General features: G+C 32.8%; 1 protein-coding gene and 1 long non-coding RNA gene across 3 annotated transcripts; one reads left to right on the top strand and one right to left on the bottom strand.

Annotated features, from left to right (window-relative positions):
• Positions 1–4,975: 4,975 nt before the first annotated feature.
• LOC127851276 (uncharacterized) lies at positions 4,976–6,242 on the bottom strand. Its single transcript, XR_008035721.1, has 2 exons — positions 5,884–6,242; positions 4,976–5,171 (listed from the first exon to the last, which is right to left on the bottom strand). It is a non-coding gene; the product is annotated as an uncharacterized LOC127851276 (long non-coding RNA).
• A 1,545-nt stretch (positions 6,243–7,787) lies between these two features.
• Positions 7,788–19,454, top strand: LOC127851274 (uncharacterized). 2 transcript variants are annotated; one of them, XM_052384927.1, is made up of 4 exons: positions 7,788–8,031; positions 14,807–15,499; positions 17,917–18,060; positions 18,407–19,454. In XM_052384927.1, exons 2-4 carry the CDS (start codon positions 15,259–15,261, stop codon positions 18,853–18,855), a joined length of 834 nt encoding a protein of 277 aa, XP_052240887.1. In that variant the 5' UTR covers positions 7,788–8,031; positions 14,807–15,258; the 3' UTR covers positions 18,856–19,454. The 2 variants fall into 2 exon arrangements, with proteins under 2 accessions (XP_052240887.1, XP_052240886.1); XM_052384926.1 differs by lacking the exon at positions 7,788–8,031 and adding an exon at positions 12,681–12,819.
• Positions 19,455–22,121: the final 2,667 nt, after the last annotated feature.

The following is a 22,121-nucleotide window of genomic DNA, read 5'->3' as shown; positions in this document are numbered from 1 at the left end:
TCATCAGCATCATTTCTGTGGAACCTTGCACTATTCAAAATACAAGTGTTTCATAGATATGGTGCTTTTGACATAGTTCACTAACCATCAAGACTGAAATGATTCATGCACACAGGTAAAGTAAATAATTGAATTTGTGCAGAATGTTTATTTTTTACAAATTATTATTTAATTTGACCAATTTATTTTAGATTGATTGCACTGAAACTCAAAGTCTAAAGCTTAGTAAGACACTTAAGCCAGTTTTCTGAGAAGAAACAATACTTGTTCAGAGTATAGCAGGCTCATGCGGCCTCTGGTTTATTTATTTGGCCTCGGCCTTTAACCTGGGTTGCTTTGATTTCAGGTGTTTAGCCCCCATATCAACAAGGCCCTTGACCCTATATGTAGTTATTCATATTGTTTAAAGATTTTGAGAACCCTCACTCGGTGCCAGTTGGGATAAAACAGGGACCTTCTTATAGCTAGATGAATGCATCAAATATGCCAGCAACACTTTATAATCAATAACTTTATAATTGATGATTCTGTTCTTATAACTACATTACAAATTTACCAAAACAATTTGAAACACATTTTTATGCCCCCAAAGGAGGGCATATAGTGATCGCACTGTCCGTCTGTCTATCCGTCACACTTTGCATTTAGGTTTCGAAAAATGCTCATAACTTCTATGTCGCTTCAGATGTAACATTCATATTTGGTATGCATGTGTATATGGACAAGGCCTTCCCATACACACACAAATTTTGACCCCTTTGACCTTGAACTTAGGGTCGGCATTTAGGTTTTGAAAAATGCTCATAACTTCTATTAAAGCGTTTATCGGGGGCATATGTCATCCTACCGAGACAGCTCTTGTTTTTGCTACTGTCCTCTGCACAAACCATGATATATCTGCATATATGCATCCAACCAAATCAGTAAAACTATTTGTCACTTAATTACAGTAAACTTATTGCATGTTAACTTTTCAACAATATATATATACATGTATATATAATTTTATATAACAGATCTTCAAAAAAAAACACACATCAAACTTCAAATTGTTTTAGTAAATTATAGTCTTTATTTGGTATTGTGACATTGACACCACTCATGCATGCGACTATACAATTATACAACTATGGAACACATTATTTATGAGAAATTCCAATATATCAACATATTGTCTCAGATTTTAGGCAGATAATCTAGTGCTTTTTTGCTGCCATTTTTACTATTTCACATATTTTCATTTTATGTTATGATGCATTGATCTTGTTTCTAAATTAACCAAGCAATCATGTTAAACTTTTGAAGAAAGATGTTGTCTGAAAAATATAGAAAATATAATCACTACAAAGTGAACAAAATTCAGTTGAATACTGTTACCAACAAAGATTTGCCAAAGAGCAATTCAGATCATGATTTAAATTAAATACAAGTAATATGAAAGTCTGCCTATTGGATCCCAGTTAAGACTTATTTGTCAAATCTGCACATTAATTTTCCTTTAGCCATGTAGAATTGGGGACTAAATACCATCAAGTCATGTAAAAAGGAGCAGGGTATAGCACGCTGCTATTGATCTCTTGAGCTTTCACATGAATTTTACGGGCAATTTTCACACAACAAATGATATTATATAGTGTAATGATAAAGCATTATGAGCACAAATTATACCTCTTACTAGTGGTGCAAAAATCATTTAAGTGTCACATTTCAAAAGAAAATTTATATAAAAAGGTATTATTAATTGTTAAAACGTTATAAAAGGTTATTTCAATTCACTAAAGCATTTAATTACAAGAACAAGTGCATTTTATGTCCATTACAATACATGTAACAGTATTGGCATTGTATTTATTTGCATTTGATGTGCATTTAATACACTTAAAAATGCAGACAAGACACACTTCTAACAGAAACAAATGTATTTTTTTCTGCATTTTTCCAGCATTAATACTCTTCAAGTGTATTTTTTATCATCCCAAATACACTTTACCAGGAAAAAGGAATGTTAAAATGCATTTTTAGTTTGTTTTAAGTATATTTTCAAATGCATTAAGACACTCTTTTCTTTTGCAAAAAATGTTGAACAAAAACTTGAAAATATTTAATATACTAAAGTGTAGTAATAATTAAAGTTTTGTATGAGCAGCAAAAACAGTGTCAAATTCATACCAGTGCCTATTTAGTAGCAGTAGGCCTTTTATGGTCTACTTGTGGTAGAAATAATGCATTTTGTAAAATACAACATACATAAATTAAAAAATATAGCTGCCCATACAGTTCAATACAATGTTCAATTAACTACACTATGCAAAGTTAAAATATGACATCAAGCTTGGAATAATCTTTTCAATAATGAATAATATGCTGTTTTAATTTAAAAGTGAAATAGACACTGCATATAAAAACTGATTTTACACCAAAACTAAATGTTTAATTTGATTTTTAGCTCCACTGGCCAAAGGTCCTGTGTCCATCGTGCATCCATGCATAAACTTTTCCTTTAAACATCTTCTCCTAAACTACTGGTCCAATTCTGATGAAATTTCTTAGGAATGTTCCTGGGGTGAACCTCTTTCAAATTTGTTCAAATTATGGGGTCAAATTTGACTCTGCCCTGGGGGTCACAAAATTGAAAATTCGCTTTAATAAGGCCTATTTTGTGAAAACTTTCAAAATCTCCCGTCCATAACCATCGGGCCTAGGGCTATCAAATTTGGTATGTAGACACATCTAATAGTCCTCTACCAAATTTGTTCAAATTATACCCCTGGGGTCAAATTTGACCCTGCCCCGGGGGTCACAAAATTGAACATATGCTTATATAGGGTATATTTTGTGAAAACTTTACAAATCTTCTCGTCCATAACCATTGGGCCTAGGGCTACCAAATTTGGTATGTAGTGGCATCTTATAGTCCTCTACCAAGTTTGTTCAAATTATGCCCCTGGGGTCAAGTTTGCCCTGCCCCGAGGGTCACAAAATTGAACATATGCTTATATAAGGCCTATTTTGTGAAAACTTCGAAAAAATTCTTGTCCATAACAATCCGGCCTAGGGCTATCAAATTTGGTATATAGTGACATCTAATAGTCCTCTACCAAATTTGTTCAAATTTAATCCCTTGGGTCAAATTTGACCCTGCCCCGGGGGTCACAAAATTGAACATATGCTTATATAATGCCTATTTTGTGATAACTTAAAAAAAATCTTGTCCATAACCATTAGGCCTAGGGCTACACAATTTGGTATGTAGTGACATTGTATAGTCCTCTACTTAGTTTGTTCAAATTATGCCCCAGGGGTCAAATTTGACCCTGCCCCGGGGGCCACAAAATCAATTATATGCTTATAAAGTGCCTATTTTGTGAAAATTTTAAAACTCTTCTTGTCCTTAACGATAAGGCATAGGGCTACCAAATTTGGTATGTAGTGACATGTTATGGTTCTCTACCAAGTTTGTTCAAATTATGCCCCATGGGTCAAATTTGACCCTGCCTGGGGTCACAAAACTGAACATAGACTTATATATGGCCTATTTTGTGAAAACTTTAAAAATCTTGTTGTCCATAACCATTGGGCCTAGGGCTACCAAATTTGGTATGTAGTGACATCTAATAAACCTCTACCAAATTTGTTCAAATAATGCCTCTGGGGTCAACTTTGACCCTGCCCCGGGGGTCACAAAATTGAATAAACGCTTTTAAAGCGCCTATTTTGTGAAATCTTTAAAAATCTTCTTGTCGAAAACCATTTGGACTATGGCTACCAAATTTGGTAGGCAGTAACATCTTATAGTCCTCTACCAAGTTTGTTCAAATTATGCCCTTTGGGTCAAATTTGATCCTGACCCGCATGTCACAAAATTGAACATTATATACGCTTATATCTTGCTTATTTTGTGAAAACTTTAAAAATATTCTTGTCCTTAACTCTAGGACCTAGGGCTACCACATTTTATATGTAGTGAGATATAGTAGTCCTCTACAAAATTTGCTCAAATTATGCCCCTGGGGTTAAATTTAACCCAGCCCAGAAGGTCACAAAAGTGTACATGTGCTTAAACAGGGCCTATATTTAAGTATTTGCACATGCAGAGAAATTTGTTTCAGCCTTTTTTCAGCAGTGGAGCGATACAGGGCCATCATGGCCCTCTTGTTTAAATACTCAAAAAAATGAAACCGGTTTCAAGCTTGCATGAACACAGTTTATAAATGCTGTCAGAATTATAAAATATGCAATTACTATAAATACAAATGCCAGGGAAAAGTGCTTTTTGTACTAAAAAATTCGAATGAATATTACAATAATACATTCTGAATATTTTAGTATGTAATTAACAGTTTTGTCTGAGAAAATCACTAAATTTTATATATTTATTCAAATTCACATAAATCATATTTCAAAAACACATAATTACTTCAAATCCTTTCACACAATACTGAAAAAAATGCACAGTTTCTGATTGTTATTGATTCTTTATTAATTTATACATGTACCTTTTTTTAATCTTGATGCATCCTCAATTGTATAATGCACATCTTAATCTGTTTTAACAATTATAATATATAGATTAAGGCTGACTCAGTAAAATAATAATCCATGATTTCTGCAGTACTTGCAGACAAACTAGGAACACTGCTGTGATATTATCTATCTATCTAATAGGATACAAATTTGGCTTCAATAGAAAAAAAATCAAAGCATACACATGTATGAAATGTGTATGCATATATTAGTTAAACTTAAATTGATTGACCATCGATAAAAAGATATTATAATATATGTATATATATATATATCCTTGTAAAACTAAAAATTAAATATGTATGTTTCTATTACATCATTTAGAACTTTTATATTCAGACAAAGTAGAGTGAAGCTTAAAACAGTATCCAATTGTAACAGTCAATTTTGAGAAAATCAACCTTATAATTATTTTCTGTGTTTGCCAATGTCATAATTGGTATAAAATGTATATTGAACTGGAAGTTTTCTTTATTTTAAATGATAACATTTGCTTGGTCAGCCATAATTGTCACAATCAAGTGGTCTTTTTACACTGTAGTTTTCTCACTGACTATGGGTTTGTTCCGAGAATGAGCCACACAAAGTATCGTTGGGGAGATGAGTTGTCAATTTTATGTTTATCAGTCTTTCATAATCCAGTATACCTGTAAAAAGGGAATTTGTAACTAATAATCACACAATATACACAATTAAAATTGTATGCATTTAGATTTATTTAGTACTGCACATTAATCATTTTCCAAAAATATGTAGCAACATTACATTATATAATGCTGCAATACTAAAGTAATTCACTAATTAAAGGTCGCTGATGTGTAATGGATGTGGTGTCCACCTAATGATCTGGAGGTCACTGGTTTGATCCCCAGTGTGGGAGCATTCTTAAGAAATCTCCAAGAGACGCCCAAGTACTGGTTCTAGGCCCAGGAAACGAACTCAAGAGCATTTCACATACATGTACGTAGTTAGTACTTTAAATTTAATCGAACTAAAAATGGGTTAAAACTAACAACTGAAACTCTTATTAATACATTTTATTTTGAATCAAGCAAATGTGCAAATTCATTAAAAACAATGAGTAAAATTTAAAAATTTTACTTTAAAGTAATCATGATAATTTAGATCATTTTCAGAATATTTAATGATGATAATGATACAATTATATATTCCCTAAATGATAAAAATAAAACATGTAATGTTAATTTATGAAAAAAACGTTTTAATTTTATCAATATCATGTTAATTACAACTAGATACAGGCAATTAGATCAGAAACGTGCATTAATTATATTAATGAACAACCCAGACATTTGTAGTGATTTATGGTCACTATTTGATTAACGTTCTATACATGACCTGTCATAAAAGGTATTTTTTAGCCAGTACTACAATCGGCAATGATAGTCTGTATTGCATACATATTTCAACGTCTATTATCGATTCGCTTCCTCAAACTGAACAAATATTTAATGTTTACATCGCGAAACGTAATGCATCCAGTTTCACTTTCGGTTTGGTTGGTTTTGTAAACACCGTAATTTCATCTTAAAAATTGGATGATTGGGTGATTAAATAATAATGGAAAAGTAAATCACTTGGATAATAGGTCAAAATGCAACACAAATGAACGTTAATAGTGCTATTTATATCAAAGTTTCGGTAAAAAGTTTGGCGCTAGTTCAACGCGCATCGTATACAGCCTCATAACAATAGACTGACAACCTTTTGGGTAGTAAAGTAGTAATACAAGGCAATATGGCGACCGTTAGCCACGAGGCCTATCTTACGGAGGAATCCGAGATAGCCGATGTATCACGGTTGATAAATCTTTAGGCAAAATTGATTACTTCATTGCCATATGTTTACTTGAATATAATACACATTACTTCTTTAACTATCATTTTGTTTTGACAAAACAATTCTGAGGATGAGTATGAACAATTATCAAGTCAAATAAATGTACATGTATTAATAAAAAAGTGTCAATTCAATGCGAATATTTTTTTTATTTTATTACTTGATTATTATGACAATTATTGACATACATATACATCGGTTCAGGTCATAGAACCAGAAAGAACTTACTATAACACTTTGATATCTATTTTATCAAATCACTTAAAGGGACCGTCAACCACGACTGGTATATTACATAACTTGAAAAAAAAGTTGTTAAGTTTTCATATTTTCATATATTCAGTCATAAAATTTTACTGGGTATGTGTACCAGGTCACTACCAGTTAACTATAAATAACTCAAGTACATTGATCATCATCGTCAGATGGTAAACCCAGGAATGCAAATTGTGCATGCGTAGTGAATTGTATATATTTTATATATACAATAATCAATCTACTTGCGTTATTTATAGTTTGTATATCGTTATGTCACCTATTTTCGCGATGTACTTTCGATTTCACATCGCGAAATTTTATTAACGAATATACTGAAAATATGAACTTTTTTTTGAAGTAATGTAATATATACCAGTCGTGATATTTTAATCAATATAAACTCATAATTGTAAAAAATACGGTATTTAAAAACTTTTCTTTTTGCGTCTTTCGTGGGTGACGGTCCCTTTAAGGTATGTTTAAAGTAACCGGTGTTCTTATGTAATCGAAAACACTATCTCACCGCTAAGAGAAAAATTGCTGAATGATATTTTAATTTCCTGAACAAAATATTGCTTTTTACAAACAAATATGCCTATGGGTACAAAGTAACAAACGCGAGATGGTCTCGCAGGTGTCTTTAATAAGTACATAAATTCATTTTCTGCATAAAAACACGTTATTTTCTTATGATGTTATACTATACGACTAAGTACGCGTGTGGTATTCGACAAAGATAAATAACAAAAAACAAGATTAAAAAAACACGTGTTTTTGTTATGATCCGAATAGTGATTACACTTTGATACTATAGAGGAGTTCATATATTCGACTTATTATTTACACACTTCAAATCGCGAATGCGTCAAAAATGTTTTCCGTCCTTCAAATATGACGGCACGTCAATGATACTCAATCATTTAATACTTTAATTAGTTGAAAAACATTTCGCCGACGTTCATTCTTTTGTACAAATAATTGGAGTGGATTGGAATTTAATACAACACTCTATTATTCAGCTATTTGTCCCAATGTGTGCACTTGTTCTACTATTCATTATATCAATAATGTTACTTTGTTCACGTAACGATCTTTCCGCTTCAATGAACGCCGGTATTTTTACAAATTTAGGTCATAAAACAGCTGTGAAAGTCGAGTTAACTTAAAATCATATGAATCCACGTTCTTTGAGATTAATATGGATTGTTTATTTCAGTGAGACAAACATTACGTCTTTAATGGAATTAATTGCTTTAATGGAATTGTAAAGTAAAACACTTGAAACCTGATAAGAACTTTATGGAATGAGAAGTATGGATAAGTATATATAGCGAAAGTGCTATGAGAAATCGAGATATGATTGACAGCGTGCGGAGTTTTCAATAAGCGGTAAGTACATATTTTATATATACAGCCATATGCCTAATGTTTTTGTTTCTAATACGAAGTATCTTTCTTACATTATGTACTAGTATAATGTGTTTATGTATTCATTGTTTGTATACAACCGTGTTAAAAGTGTCGATTCTGCACTCAAAGCGATACCAATAAAAGGAAGAAACCATTTTTGTCATCTATATAACTTTATTAACAAAGAGAGTATAATTATTGTAAAATTATAGTCATTTGTTGTCAATTTTTGTTTATTTATTCAATTTCACAGTTTTATGTATTCGTCATAGATCTTATGCTATGACGTCATACCTATGCGATAATAAACATTTAATTAAGATTAGTTCATGTAGCAGCAGAGTTACGCAAACTGTAACTTGAATTTTCTAAGTAAAAATTGGGAATTATTCTTTTTACATTTTTGTCACATATATAGGGCTTGGTCAGTTACTTTAACTTTCTAATGTCCATGACGACATATAAATCTTAACGTTTATCTGAATATCTGCAATATACACACATTGTTTTCGATCTTTCACGAAATATATCATCCTTAAGTGCGAACGAGATTCTAATTCTGTCAAATATAAGTCATAGTTATTGGCCCTGGTCACTGAAAACACAAGGTTACAATTTCAGTGTAATGACGGAAGCACAAAAAAAGAGAAAGAGTTTTACTGCATTTTAAGCCGAGCATTATGCCAACCATGACTAACGAGTGCGTATTTTTGATGAAAAAGTCAAAATAATAAAGTCGATGACACATCAAATGGCTTACTATGAATTTATTTCTTCGTCATCGAAACATATGGTTGATATTTGATTAAAACGCAGAGTTCGTTCTACACATTCAAATTACACTGTAACATCTGCGTCATGCGAAAATTGGTCAAGGACTGCGCTTTCCGCTATAAAACACAGCGCGCAATGTTTCGTGCTATCTCATGAGTATCCTCCACAGTATGCATATCTTGACAAGACTGCGCGGATGTATATCGCTGGCAGAATATTGCACAAGACCCATTGTCGCATGACGTGGGTCTTTAAAATTTTTATTGCGTCTTGTAAATGAAACATTAAACCACGATACTTTCCTATAGAGAATTGAAGTTACGCTGTGTTATTTATAGCAAACTGGCAAATGTCGGTAGCCTCTTCTGGCTTGCAGGAAAGATTTTCAGACAGACTGACTGCGTTCGTCACACATGTTTTGCTAGATAATTACATTATTTCCCTTGTCTCGTGGACACTATACTATTTCGGTAGTTTTGTTTCAAAGTATACGACAAATGGCATTTACGATAAGTTTTATCATTATTTCCCTATGATCCGTGTTATTTGATATCTTGAAAGCAATACTCAGGGTGCATGATCGATGGGGTTTACAGTGGTTAAAACACGGACGTGACAGAATGTAAACACACCGTTAATAACTTCACTTGGCAAATATCTAAAGTTATTGGGAATACATTTGCAAAAAATTTTCGTGCATACAAAACAGTTTTACTTGCAGTTTGCGTCAAATCCTTAGAATTTAAGAATATATCATTGAATACGTTGAAATCGGTGCACAAATTTCACGTTGCGTGCAGCATAACTGTATACATAAATGCGGTATACATCAAATTTTGGCAAACCTTTTTTAATAAAGTAATTCTTGAGTATTTCACATTGCCTTAAGCAGCATAAAACCACTTCTTGTCTTTTATTCACTAGTTTAAATTCTTTAAAAAATTGTTTTAAAAAGTTATTTGAAAAAAAACTGCACTTACCGGTGTGTTAACATCCATTAACGTTTAATTGTGAATCCTACAAAGCCACGTGATCCTGCACCCTGATGCTGTGTTATCAACAAATGGCGTTTATTGATAGTACATTTCGTATTTTGTCTGACGATTTACTGACCCAGTTCTGAACCTGAAAGTCTTGGGGATGGAATTTACCGGTAATACGTAATTGTAATTTGGCCACCATTTTTGTCTATGTTTCATGAACATGCATGTGGTCCGTATTTCCCAACACTGTTCAGTATTACATTATATACTACAGAGACGCGGCGATATTGATAATGTTACGGGGAATTATGCTCAAATCAGCCAATGAATAATTTGGAATGCATTTATTCGGCGATATGTAAAGGTCATTTAAGGTGAAAAGCTGGTTTAAACAGCAACGCCGAAAAACAAACAATTACGTAGACCAGTTTAACGGGTAAACTTGATTCGGTAAATAACATGATCATCAATTTTCAGTGTTTTAAGTCATTTACGCGGGTAAAGAAATTAACATTATTTAGATATGATAGTCAATGGCAAAGTTTAATAGATATTTTGTTTGTAATGCTATTTCAAACGGGTTTTAAAAGTGGGCAACGATAGACCTTAACAATTTTATAAAATAAATTCAACATTTCACAAAAGCATACCATTAGTTATTAAATTGAAATCAGCATTCACTGACGTTAAAATTGCTGTGAAAACATTCACTCATTGCACAATATATCACGCAAATTTTAATTAAAGTAAAATGCGCACGCTGTTTATTTACGATAGGTATTCAAAGTAATCAGTACTTCATTTAACGCAGCACGCTGTTTCTAATGAAAGATATTTAATAGTGCGAGCTTGTCAAATGGAACCAATTGAAAAGAATTCCATCTACTTGAAATTAACTTGAACAAATACCAGTTTTATGTTGTCTATTTGCTCTAATGAATTAGATTTTCTGCACGTCGTCTTGATTACACAAAGCGCTAACTTCTTTCAGAACTTCAAGTCATTGACACTTATGGATTCTTTTTTTCCTGCGAACGTGTCACAGCACAAATATACTGGAGGCTACATCATTAGAACCTGCTAACCAGCATGAACAACATGATGGACGCGTTTAATGTGGCATATTTTGTTAAACATGTGATATCCGCTCGTATGACAGGCCATGTTTAAATGTATCCACACATGAATGTACATGCTCTTTTGAGTGCGTAAAATACGCAATGTCATTTATCTAAACATCAATTTGAATTGCGTTACATCTTGCTAGAAATGAACTAATTTCAAAGCTCAAAAATGCATTATATTAAATAACTATTTTATTAGAATGGTTAGAAGTTTACATTGATCTTCGTGAAAGTTTACATTGATCTTCGACATGTTTTTTCTTGAATTTGTTTTGCCTATGATGTAGTTTTCAAAATTTATTATCAATTTACGTTTGCTTCCATCACGGAAGTGGCATACAAGATTTAATTTTGGAAAATCATTTGGATTTGGTGTATGCATATTTATCATCACAGTACATTGGTATCTGCCTGATATAACGCTGCCTGATATATATTTTTATTTAACGTCAACATGAAGTTCTTATATCAGAAATTGTTTGCAGGTGGGTCACAGTACTTCGTATTTGCTATAAAGTTTTTGGTAAACAGCAGACAAAACGCAATACAAACAGCATTTTTTAATTCTAAGCGCAAGTTTTAATGATGTCATTATAAGCGCTTCAAACGTCAAACATCTTATTCATTATCGTTAAAAATGCAGGGTCGTAACGATTTAATTTCATTACTTCTTTAAGAGTGGGAACGTAGAGGGATGATAAACAAGAAAACCGGTTACTGTCCTGATTTTGTGTAAAATATGAGGCTTAGTACAACTGTTAACCCTCTAACTCTTGTATGGGGGAAGATACAAAATGCTGAACAAATCTTTATCAATCAGATGAACTCTGTGGCGTGGTAACTTTTGAGCACATGGGTTGAATGATTATGTACAAGGGACTATCTGATGTTATTTTCCAGACATACAAAATCTCGGACTTGTGGTTTAAGTTAAGGAGGTTCAGTAAGTTCTTTTCTATACAATGTTGTATGAATCGTGTAACTCATGTGGCTCGGTAAGTTTTGACCACAGGGACATGTTTAGAACAAACGAAGCAGAGGACTACTATTAGATATAACACACACTATTAATTAAACACCTGACCAGTTTTGAACCAGTGGCATGATATGACCAAATGTAGTAGAGGACCATAAAACAATGATACACACCATAAATGAAACCCCTGATCCTTCAAGTTTCAAGGAAGAGTTTTACAACATTTTTTCTTTAAATCAATGTTTAGCTCCGGTTACATACATATGCAGCGGACCGGAACGATTGACCGGAACATTTACATATAGTGACTTTTCGTTTACCGTAAATTTGCCCCCCCCCCCGGCTTAGAAATGATGTCATTTCAATTAAAGTTGACGCCCGACGGACAAAAGCGAACCCAAAAGCTCAACCTGGTTACTCTGCTTGGTCTAAATTGGCGACCTCGCTTAGCAATTTTACGTAAGCCCACCAATTTAGCCATTTGAGATCGATGGAAAATACATATTAATTGTATGCGAAAAACAATAAATTAAGATATTATTTGAACAATTTTGGCCCTATTATCACGAGATCTAATTCGTGTATACATAGACACTGCAACATTTCTTGGATATTGCTCAAATCTAATATAAAAAGACAATACTTTTTTACCATTTTATTATTTTCTTATCGAAAATTACGGATAAAAGCGCATCGCTTTTAGAGCTTTAAAACAAATTCTTTTACGTATTTAAACTTGAGTTAGACTGAGTCATGTATGTGTGTAAGGAAAAAGCTGTGTTGATCCGGTAGAGATAAATGATCCTATGGTGGTTTTCGTAAAACGGTTCGATTTTCAGTACGAATCTCATGCTTAAATTAAGATCTTGGGTTTAAGGAACGAATGTTCATAACGCTGGATTAAAGTAAGGTATGGATACGAAATTTATCTTTAATATTGTATGTAAACGTTAGAATAATCAACTTGTAATTTTATTATCCAAATTATGATAAAGTTATGACTAAACATTTTATTATAAAAGAAATTGCGTATATCTTTTTAATACACATAGTAAAATATTCAGTAAAATGATACAAATTATAGAAATGTGTATACATCATTTACATAGTTAACATTAAATATAACATCATACTCGACAACTTAAAAATCGATCAAAACAGCGTTGTTAATTACTCATTTACGACGCAAAGTTAATCAGGATCCTTATCAGAGTGTGTAAGGTTCTCAGGCTTATGGCACGCATATTTATCAGAATACAGAACAGAACAGAATATTGTATTAGACTTAAGCATATAAAGCTCACCGTCATAAATAAACATATACATTAACAGCATGCGTTTGAAGTAAATATATAATACATCTTTTCGAACAAAGATCAATTTAAATATACACGAAATGAAACTGTTTTCGTGAGAGTGTCACATGGTAGTTAATACCTAATAACCACGTAATGTCCAACATAGTTTTAAAAATGCAATAAATATTACAATATCATGCAACTATGTTTTTTGCAAGATAAATATATATAATAATTGTATACTATCTGTACCACTAAATATATAATAGGATCAGTGCTTGGAAAATAAATATGCTCCTTACGTCTCTAAATTTAAATTAAATAAAATTATCAAACCATATTATCATTAAAATACTATTCGTATTAAAGTTATAGAACAATAAACTCCTCTTGGTCATTCTGATGTCTTCATAAGAAACAACTCGGGCAAACTTCCTCATTTATTATTTAATTTGCTACTCATCAGAGAGCCATTGTTTATTGACCGATATACAACGGTTATTCAAACGTTATTAAAAAAAAACATGAGCGATTGTTTAGAAAATGTCCATTGTAAAGTTATGATATACGTACGTTGGTATACTGTGACAATGTACTTGTTACAATACACTATCTTTAATTAGTACCATATGCTGCGTTTTACCTTTTGGAAACAATTTTATTAATTGTAATCGGCTTTCCTCATCACAGCTTTTTAAATCATCTAGTTTAATGGTAAATTAGAACAACCCATCCTTATTGGCTTATATTTATTGAATTACCACCCTCACTAATAGCTATGATAACCGGAAAAAAATTGTTTTAATGTCATTAATCAATACTTTATACCTACATATATATGCTTTTGTCATGTAAGATTATTCAGGTTCGTTTTGTTTACGGTAGATTAAGACGACTTTTATATGGCAATTTCAAAGTGGTTGTTGTTGAACTTGTAGATAAGATAAACGTGGAGGTTAATATGAAAATGACTTGTAAATTAAAATGTTGATTGTGGTATCAGTACTAGAGTGGGTTTATACTGTGCCAAATATAGCGATATTAACCTCTGTTAACGAACATGATCGTTGTAAACTTCGATAAGAGCTTCACCGACGTGTTTTTGTTTAAAGTAATATCAAGCTAACGTCAGCTCACACAAACGCATTTGACATAATATTCACTAAAAAGAATACTTTAGCAAAGACCAAAATAAATCTCTTGGGCATATATTATGTACATTTTCTAACTATTAAAGTTCATATGAATATGGCGCCATAACTATGACGTTAAAAGGCGATATTAGTACAACATTGAACTTTGCAAGGGTATATTAACGAAAATATTTTCAAGCTTGACTATGATTGGATGACATCTGTTGAACTAAGAGTGTGGGAACAGATCGTAATATCACACATTCGGAGTCGATATCATTGATTTTCGAACCTTTCGTAGGAATTGTTATCAAAACACGTTCAGAGAGGCTTGTGGCGAGGCGATTAAGTAAACTCTGTTGCACGGGTAAGCGCAAACAATTTCGAAAACACGTTCGAACAATACGAATTTATGTGTTGACTGTAGATGATCTGTAATTGAATGAATTTTTATTTCATTTTTCAGGTGAAAGAGACATTGAATGATCTTGGATGACAATTCGTCGAAACGGAAATAATGAAAAAAAACACAACTATTACCGCACTTACCGCTTATACGAGAGTACATGTATTAATTAAAATATTAATATCAAACTAGGAGAAACATTCCCGCTTTGTTGAAGCCTTTACTTATTATCTGAAAAGACGTAGACGTTAAATTGTTTTTAAACAGCATTTGCTTTCCATAATGAGTACAGAAAAGAGGCATTCAAACAAGGTCTATATTTAATCATACAAAACCGGGCGAAGTGTTTTAACAGTTAACAAGACTTGGCTCTCTTTTTAGTGCACTGGGAGGTGCATCCGCCATATTTAAAAATATACATACATAGTATGAAGCGAGCGGGTTTGGTGTAGGAAGTACAATTGATAGTTTGTTGAAGGTTTGTTCAACATTAATCAGTGTGTTAACTCGGAATGTCGACATCAGAAGGAGCTGATGTTGATAGGTACCTTAAAGAAAGTGTAAATAGTTATAAAGAATGCTCTGTCAAAAACACCGCCAGACGAAACTCGCTACAGAAGAAAACTTTGGTCATTGAATCTGAGCGGCGATTGGCTAGCAGCAAAATGACGCGAGAGGAACGCTTACTAAAGAAACAATTGCGACAAATGAATATTGAGAAGGTTAAGAACCACCTTGTTCACAGTCTAAGAGGTATGTTTCAATAGAGCAATGTTCATTAGACAGATAAAACACAAATTGATTATATTTAAGCCTAATAGACACAACATTAGCTTAACATGTTCAAACCAATTTCTGAGATACTAGTATGCATGCAATGCCCATACTTTTATTAATACTCCAAATTATTAAATGGGAAAATGGCAAAAGCGAGGTTAATAAAACTATCACGGACCGATTTCAGACGAATGCATGACCAGGACGACAATCTGACGTACACACATTTTTTTCATACAGGAATGCTTTCCAAACAAATGAAATAAAGCAAAATGTAGATTGTTCGACAATCAGCATTAATGTCCTGCGAAAACAACAACAACATATAATCGTCAAACATTTAATTGCATTACTCTTTATTTAACTCATTTGATTAAACATCGAGATGCTTATTGCATATTATGTTTAGTATTTGACATCTTGCTGTAACACTATATATTACGCATTAAAGGTATTACTTTTAAAGTTATCAATACAGGAAAATATCACCTTTAAATAAGGCCAAACCTCATAATCGTGATAAAGGTTTGCTAGAGCCAGTGTGTGAAATAACCTAATAAATCTATTAATATTGACAGGGCTAATTTGTATCGATCACTTCAAACGTTTTAAAGTGTCTTGAAGATCGCGTTTTGAAGTTTGTGTCAAGCGGTAATATATACAGCAAAATTGATTGAGATTTAATTAAAAGAAATATCGAATCGGTCCATATAACTTCACATTAATTGGTTGTTATAATTGGCAGTTAAAGAACCCATAGACAGTCTTAAACTTAATGATATTTTTCAATCCAAAAAAGTACCACCTAGAAATATATGTTTTAAATTATTATAAAAGACCCAATTTATTGATAAAAAACACATTAGGACACGCTAGTAGTAGTAGTTATTATTATACACTCCACATTGGTGAGCCGAAATTAAAACTAATCTGTCAAAAATTTTAGTAAACAAAATCTTCGGTGCGGTATACGGTCAATAACATTTACAGTTAACTAATGTTAAATGTACAAATTTTAGGTTTCATACTTTGGGACCAAATGTATTTATCTTGTTGGAATTTATAGGTTAGTTTCGTGATGTATTGTTCTTACTGATTCACAAAACAAAAACAACCTGTTATCACCTAATGCAGAGGTATACCTCTATAAGTACACCACGAGAATTTGCATCACATAACGTGCGTGTTTGCTTCTTCAAAACTTCGTTTTAAGGTAGCGCACCTCTAATGATTTCCCGCGATTTCTTCGAAGGTTGAAGAGCCTACGATTAGGTGCCGTAGCCTAGTGGTTAAGGCGATAGACTAGAATCTTTTGGGATATTCCCGCGCAGGTTCGAATCCTGCCGACGACGTATACTTTTTTGCGACGAGTTTTATTTATTTTCTAACGTAATTTGACTTAATATGGCATATAAGCTATATTTATTGTTAAATATGTTGCAATTTTTATGCACATTCTTCAATTATTAAAATTAAAACAACGTTATGGCGAAATTGGGTGATTTACTGTTGAAAATACGAACCATGCATGTTGCATTTTTATTTTTATTTCAAAAAGTAAACGGTAAATCTGTCTATTTCTTGGTATTTTTGCTGTATATAGTGTTTCTATAAAAACTAAGTTTAAAATATGACTTAAATGATACTATTTTGAATTTTATGACACTTTGATTTTAACCGACCCAATTTTTACTTGGCTGAAATCACTTACTTTTCATGGCGCTCTTCCATAGATAAAAATTTGTAAAAAATAAATGTCTGTAAAAGAATACTTATTTCATCTTGTTTAAACTTTAAACACCTTTACAGCATCTGTACACACCAACTGCATGCCCATATTTGGACATTTGAATGAATTATGGAACTTTTATATACCCAAGGGGTGAAAATAAACTGGACAAAAGCCGAGCGTGGGGGTGGTTTTGAAAAAATCGGTATATTTTTTTAAAAAGCATGGAAAGCCTACCTACAAATGTGCATGTAGTTCAGTAAAATGATGCTGATTAAGAAAATAATTAATTAGATTATATTTGGATATGTGCCGATTTGAGGTGCGCTACCTTAACATGGCAGTTTATCATTTACACGCCGAAAGTGTACATTTTTTGTCCGTATGAACACAATCATGTATACTTTTTTTTTACAGAAAATGCAAATACAAAATCATCATTATTATGATTATGAAGCATTATCAACATCTTAACCCCTGTACCTCCATAACCATCAGATTAATATGCTTATAAGGAATATATTATTTGTGACCGGTTTGGCAAAATTCAATCTATACATGTTTTAATATTTTAATATAAAAGGTACTACATATTTCCGACCCTCAATTCGAAACTCTGTTTTTCGGCTGCGGGTTTTAAACTGGCCTTTCACTTTCGCTGCAGACGCCCATGAGAATGATAATCACCGACAGACCAGTCGAGATGAGAAGAAACCCCATGAACGTCACATTCCTGTGGAGCCATATCCGATAACCTTCCGTGAGTCGCCCAGTTCACCGGAACTAGATCGAAGACACCATGATTCCGGTATAAGTAGTAATTATGTGTAATTTTATATATGTTTATTGCACTAAATACCACATATACTGTATTTTAACTAGCGCGCTGCTAAGTTTTCATCGTTAACAGTGCAACGTAGGATCCGTATGCACTATTTTGATTAATTTTAGATTGTTTATGGATTGTTTTTTATTTATGAAATACTTATGGAAAGCATCGTAAGGAAAGTTCTTGAACAAAATTTCGATCATCAATAAAGCCCGCCTTTTAGTGCAGTTCGACTCTTGTATATATAGTCTGTTTCAAAGCAGAACACACATCTTAACCTTGAACAAGCAGCTACAAAATGTAAATAGATCGTTCTTTCGTTCAGGTAAAGCATATTCAGCGAAGGGCCGGCGTCGGCCGTCCCGTGAATTCGAGGACCTTAGCTTGAACACGCGACCCGTGGGACCGTTGTTCAATATCCAAGAGTTTACCGAGGAGGAAAGTCCCAGACGACGCACGTATTCGATGTCGGCTGCGCAACAGATTATGGCGCGAAAACACAAGATCTCGTCCCGTCACTCCAGCCGATCAAGCACGCCTTCTGGCTCCCCAACGTTACAAAGAACGCGAAAAATCTCATCTGGCAGTAAACATGGCAGTAACTCATCCGGCTCGTCAAAGAGCAGCCTTAATGATAGTAAAGAAAGAATTCACTCCCTTAGTGACCTTCATTGGATCGGTGAACCGGAAGCGATTAATTCCATCCGAAGACCACGTCTAACGGTAGATCAGCAGGAATTGGAATCGGAGATTCACAAATTGAGCGTTTCATAAGTGATTTGATAGATGATTATTCAATCGATTTATTTGCTTTATATGTTCTATCAAAAGCAGTCTCAAGTTAACAGGTCATTTTTTAAATAATTAGTTTTGCTTTCTAATCAGTTTCATCTCAACAATTGTTTCTGGATTATTTCTCAACATAAATGTTATTCGGTACACGCGCATGTATTGTTAAATATGTAACTATTTGCAATCAGCGTGAGGAAGAAATTATCTTTTTATTTATTCATATTATATGTGTAGTTTACTTCATTTTTTAATCTTTGAGATTACAAGTCTCAACGAGAATTGTTTTAGTCATTAAAGACAAATGTATGTGGTGATCCTTAATGCATAGCAGATCTGATGGTTTCTTAATTTGGGTGTGATAAATCGCTGGGTTGATTTTTGAGACGTTTAAGATTCAGTTTCCTAGCTCACCAGTCGAATTATCGCATGTATCTCAACTGACTTTATATGGGCGATAATTCAGATGCACCTAATAAAAATACATAACCCAAACAAACTGCTTTATAGAGGATATTTATCAGCTTTTGTTGTATGGCGTGAACTATTTTTATAAAAAACTGAGAAAATAAATATTTTCACAAGCGCGTGTTCACTTTATTGAGACATAATTTCACGGCATTACCCCAAATTATTTCTTTTTAGTTGTTAATATTCTTGTTCTTAAATGTGTTACTTTAAGACGTGTTGTGTCCGTACTTTTCCGTCTCATTGATTGATCCCACTGTAGCTTTTGGGAAAAGTAATTAACATTCCACGGTAATGTTGTATTTCGAAGAATATTTGTCGTTGAATTAAAACTTAATTGGTTGCAACTGCTACATACCGAATGGAATAACGCATAAAGCGTTTACTTCTTTGATTCATCTTGACCCGAGCACAAACACGATTTTAATAAACCTACAACATAACAAGGTCAGATGTTTCATCGCATTCAAGGAAAAACATGTATTTATCCTTCTTAAATGCAAAACTGTCTAAGACAAGCGGTTGAAGAAGGTTCTAAAAGGGATTAATTTTATGTAAACCTTATAATATTCTCTTTTAATTCCTTAATTTCAACGCAATCGCTTTTGAAACGGGGCTGGAAAAGACAAATGAGTATATTGTTACCCGAGCACAGACGCAGATTAAACATGCATGTTGTACCCTGGATTTTAAATTGGTGCCACCAGGTCGAAAAGCTTCAATGTATGTCAGGATTAATCAATGTCCTGTTGGCAATGTCTTCTAGTCACCTTGGTCCAAAACGACTTCGCAAACTCCAAAGAAATGAGAATTGACAAGTTATGCATTTTATTATTTGTATTTTTTTGAAAATTAAGTGTTGATAAGGATTGTGACTTGTGAGTTTAACATTCACTGCTATTTATATTAACTTTTTGTTGATGTATTCCTATGATGCATTGTATCATTGCATGTATCAAGATTATTTCAAAAATTGAAATTTATAAAATAAGTCACTTGTCATGCTAATAAGAACGATATAGGGAATGATTTCCCTGATAATTTAAATATGTCATCACATAGTATATAATGAATGACTTATCAAATACCTATCGTTTTCAGGTCTATAATTTACACCCTATTTCTTTCCCTATCTCTGTTTAAAGTATTGTAGTTGTCAGTGACTAGTAGGTATGCGCACTTAGTTCTGTTTAACCAGTTAACCCACTATGAGATGGTTAACCGACCACCGTTATACGACTGAAATATTGTTGACCTGTATATGCTATGGTAAGATCATCAATGCAGGCAGTATTATTGTTGGGAAATATCTTCTAAAGTTCTCTTCATTTGGAAAAACAGCCTTTTGCCAGTTACCATGAAATTTACGATATGCATTTATGCCATACTTTTACAGAATCTTATAATGTCTTATTAGTCAGAGCATTCTAAGACGCTTGTTGTAAAGTTACTCGGTATGGGGTTGGTACACATGTGGCGATGGCTTTTTCTCCCATTTTTTATGTTTGCATTTCGGTTCAATGATATCAACTGTCTGAAATAGATGGTTTTCATTGAAATGCGTAGACACGAAATAACTAGATACTTAATTACTTTTAAGAATACGATAAAATTTCATAAGTGTTTAAAAGCTTTGTAAGTAAGGACAGTGACATATTTTGAAATCAGAATTTATGCTTTCTCGCAAATATTATGTGAATATTGATACATTAAAGCAAGCGTTCGATGGATTTAAAACATCACTGGTATGCACATTACAAATGGTTGGTTCTTACTGGTCTTATGTAAGACGTCAACCGAATGTGAATGATAACAAATAAGAAATCGTTTTCTTATCAAAGGAGTTATTATATTTATCAAAGTATGATTGACACTTTAAAAGCAACTCGACCTTTTTTCTACAAAACGCGAATGCGTCATACAGGCTCGCCTCCATTCTATACATAAATGGTGACGTCACTACGTTATTGTCACCTCTATACTTAGACGCATCACGCACCTCCATTTGGAGGCATTTATGACTACGACACAAAGAAGTCCGCGGATGAATGAAGAATTTGCTTTATAAGTAAACTTTCATGTTATGATTTAAAGGTTACGTATAATTTTGTTCAGTCTTACGGTCTTATGTTAGTATCAATTAAAATTTTCGTAAGTTTTCAACAATTTCGCTCTTTATTCATTTTTTTTAAACTGTACTTTCACTTTCGGTTGTATAACAACATGTATCCTTTATTGACGAAAGTTTGCAATGAAATAGCGTTTTCAAAACCGCTTAAAAAGTTTCAGAAGGTGTATCTGATGCATGTTATGAATAGACACAATGTCATAGCTATATTGCCGAATAGTATGGGAACAATTTGGTATTTCAAGTGGCTCCATTTGCATTGCAAGAGAAGTTCAAATTGACTTGTTCAGTTTGTTAAATTTTGACACCCTAATTATGTATTTTTTTATAAGTGCCTGATAGATTTTTTTCTTTAAATAATTGAGATCAATGAAAATTTTAGTAAAAGCACAGCATTGATGTTCTATGATGGTCATTTTTTAGTGGAATAGTATGTTACAATAAAACAATTATAACTATTGTATTAATGAATTTAGATTAGGTGTCATCTTTAAATGGGGTAGTAATTCATTATATGAGAATAGCACATTATATAGTTGAAAAATAAATAACACTTTAATGACTTACCATAGTAAAATAAATTAGCATAGAATATGTTGCAGGTCATAAAATGTAAAACTGAAATTGAAGAAGCTTTACAAATATTTTACACTGA

The sequence above is a fragment of the Dreissena polymorpha genome, chromosome 11 (assembly GCF_020536995.1).
Source record: "Dreissena polymorpha isolate Duluth1 chromosome 11, UMN_Dpol_1.0, whole genome shotgun sequence".
NCBI classification, from domain to species: Eukaryota; Metazoa; Mollusca; class Bivalvia; order Myida; family Dreissenidae; genus Dreissena; species Dreissena polymorpha.
The sequence above is the reverse complement of the archived record's forward strand: the minus strand, read 5'-3'. Positions and strand labels throughout refer to the sequence as shown.

What these genes read in the sequence shown, in the direction of transcription:
- LOC127851274 (XM_052384927.1), top strand. Translation starts at nt 15,259, where the DNA reads ATGTCGACATCAGAAGGAGCTGATGTTGATAGGTACCTTAAAGAAAGT. An exon ending in CCTTGTTCACAGTCTAAGAG is followed by an intron (nt 15,500 to 17,916) that starts GTATGTTTCAAT and finishes CTTTCGCTGCAG; the next exon opens with ACGCCCATGAGAATGATAAT. An exon ending in TCGAAGACACCATGATTCCG is followed by an intron (nt 18,061 to 18,406) that starts GTATAAGTAGTA and finishes TCTTTCGTTCAG; the next exon opens with GTAAAGCATATTCAGCGAAG.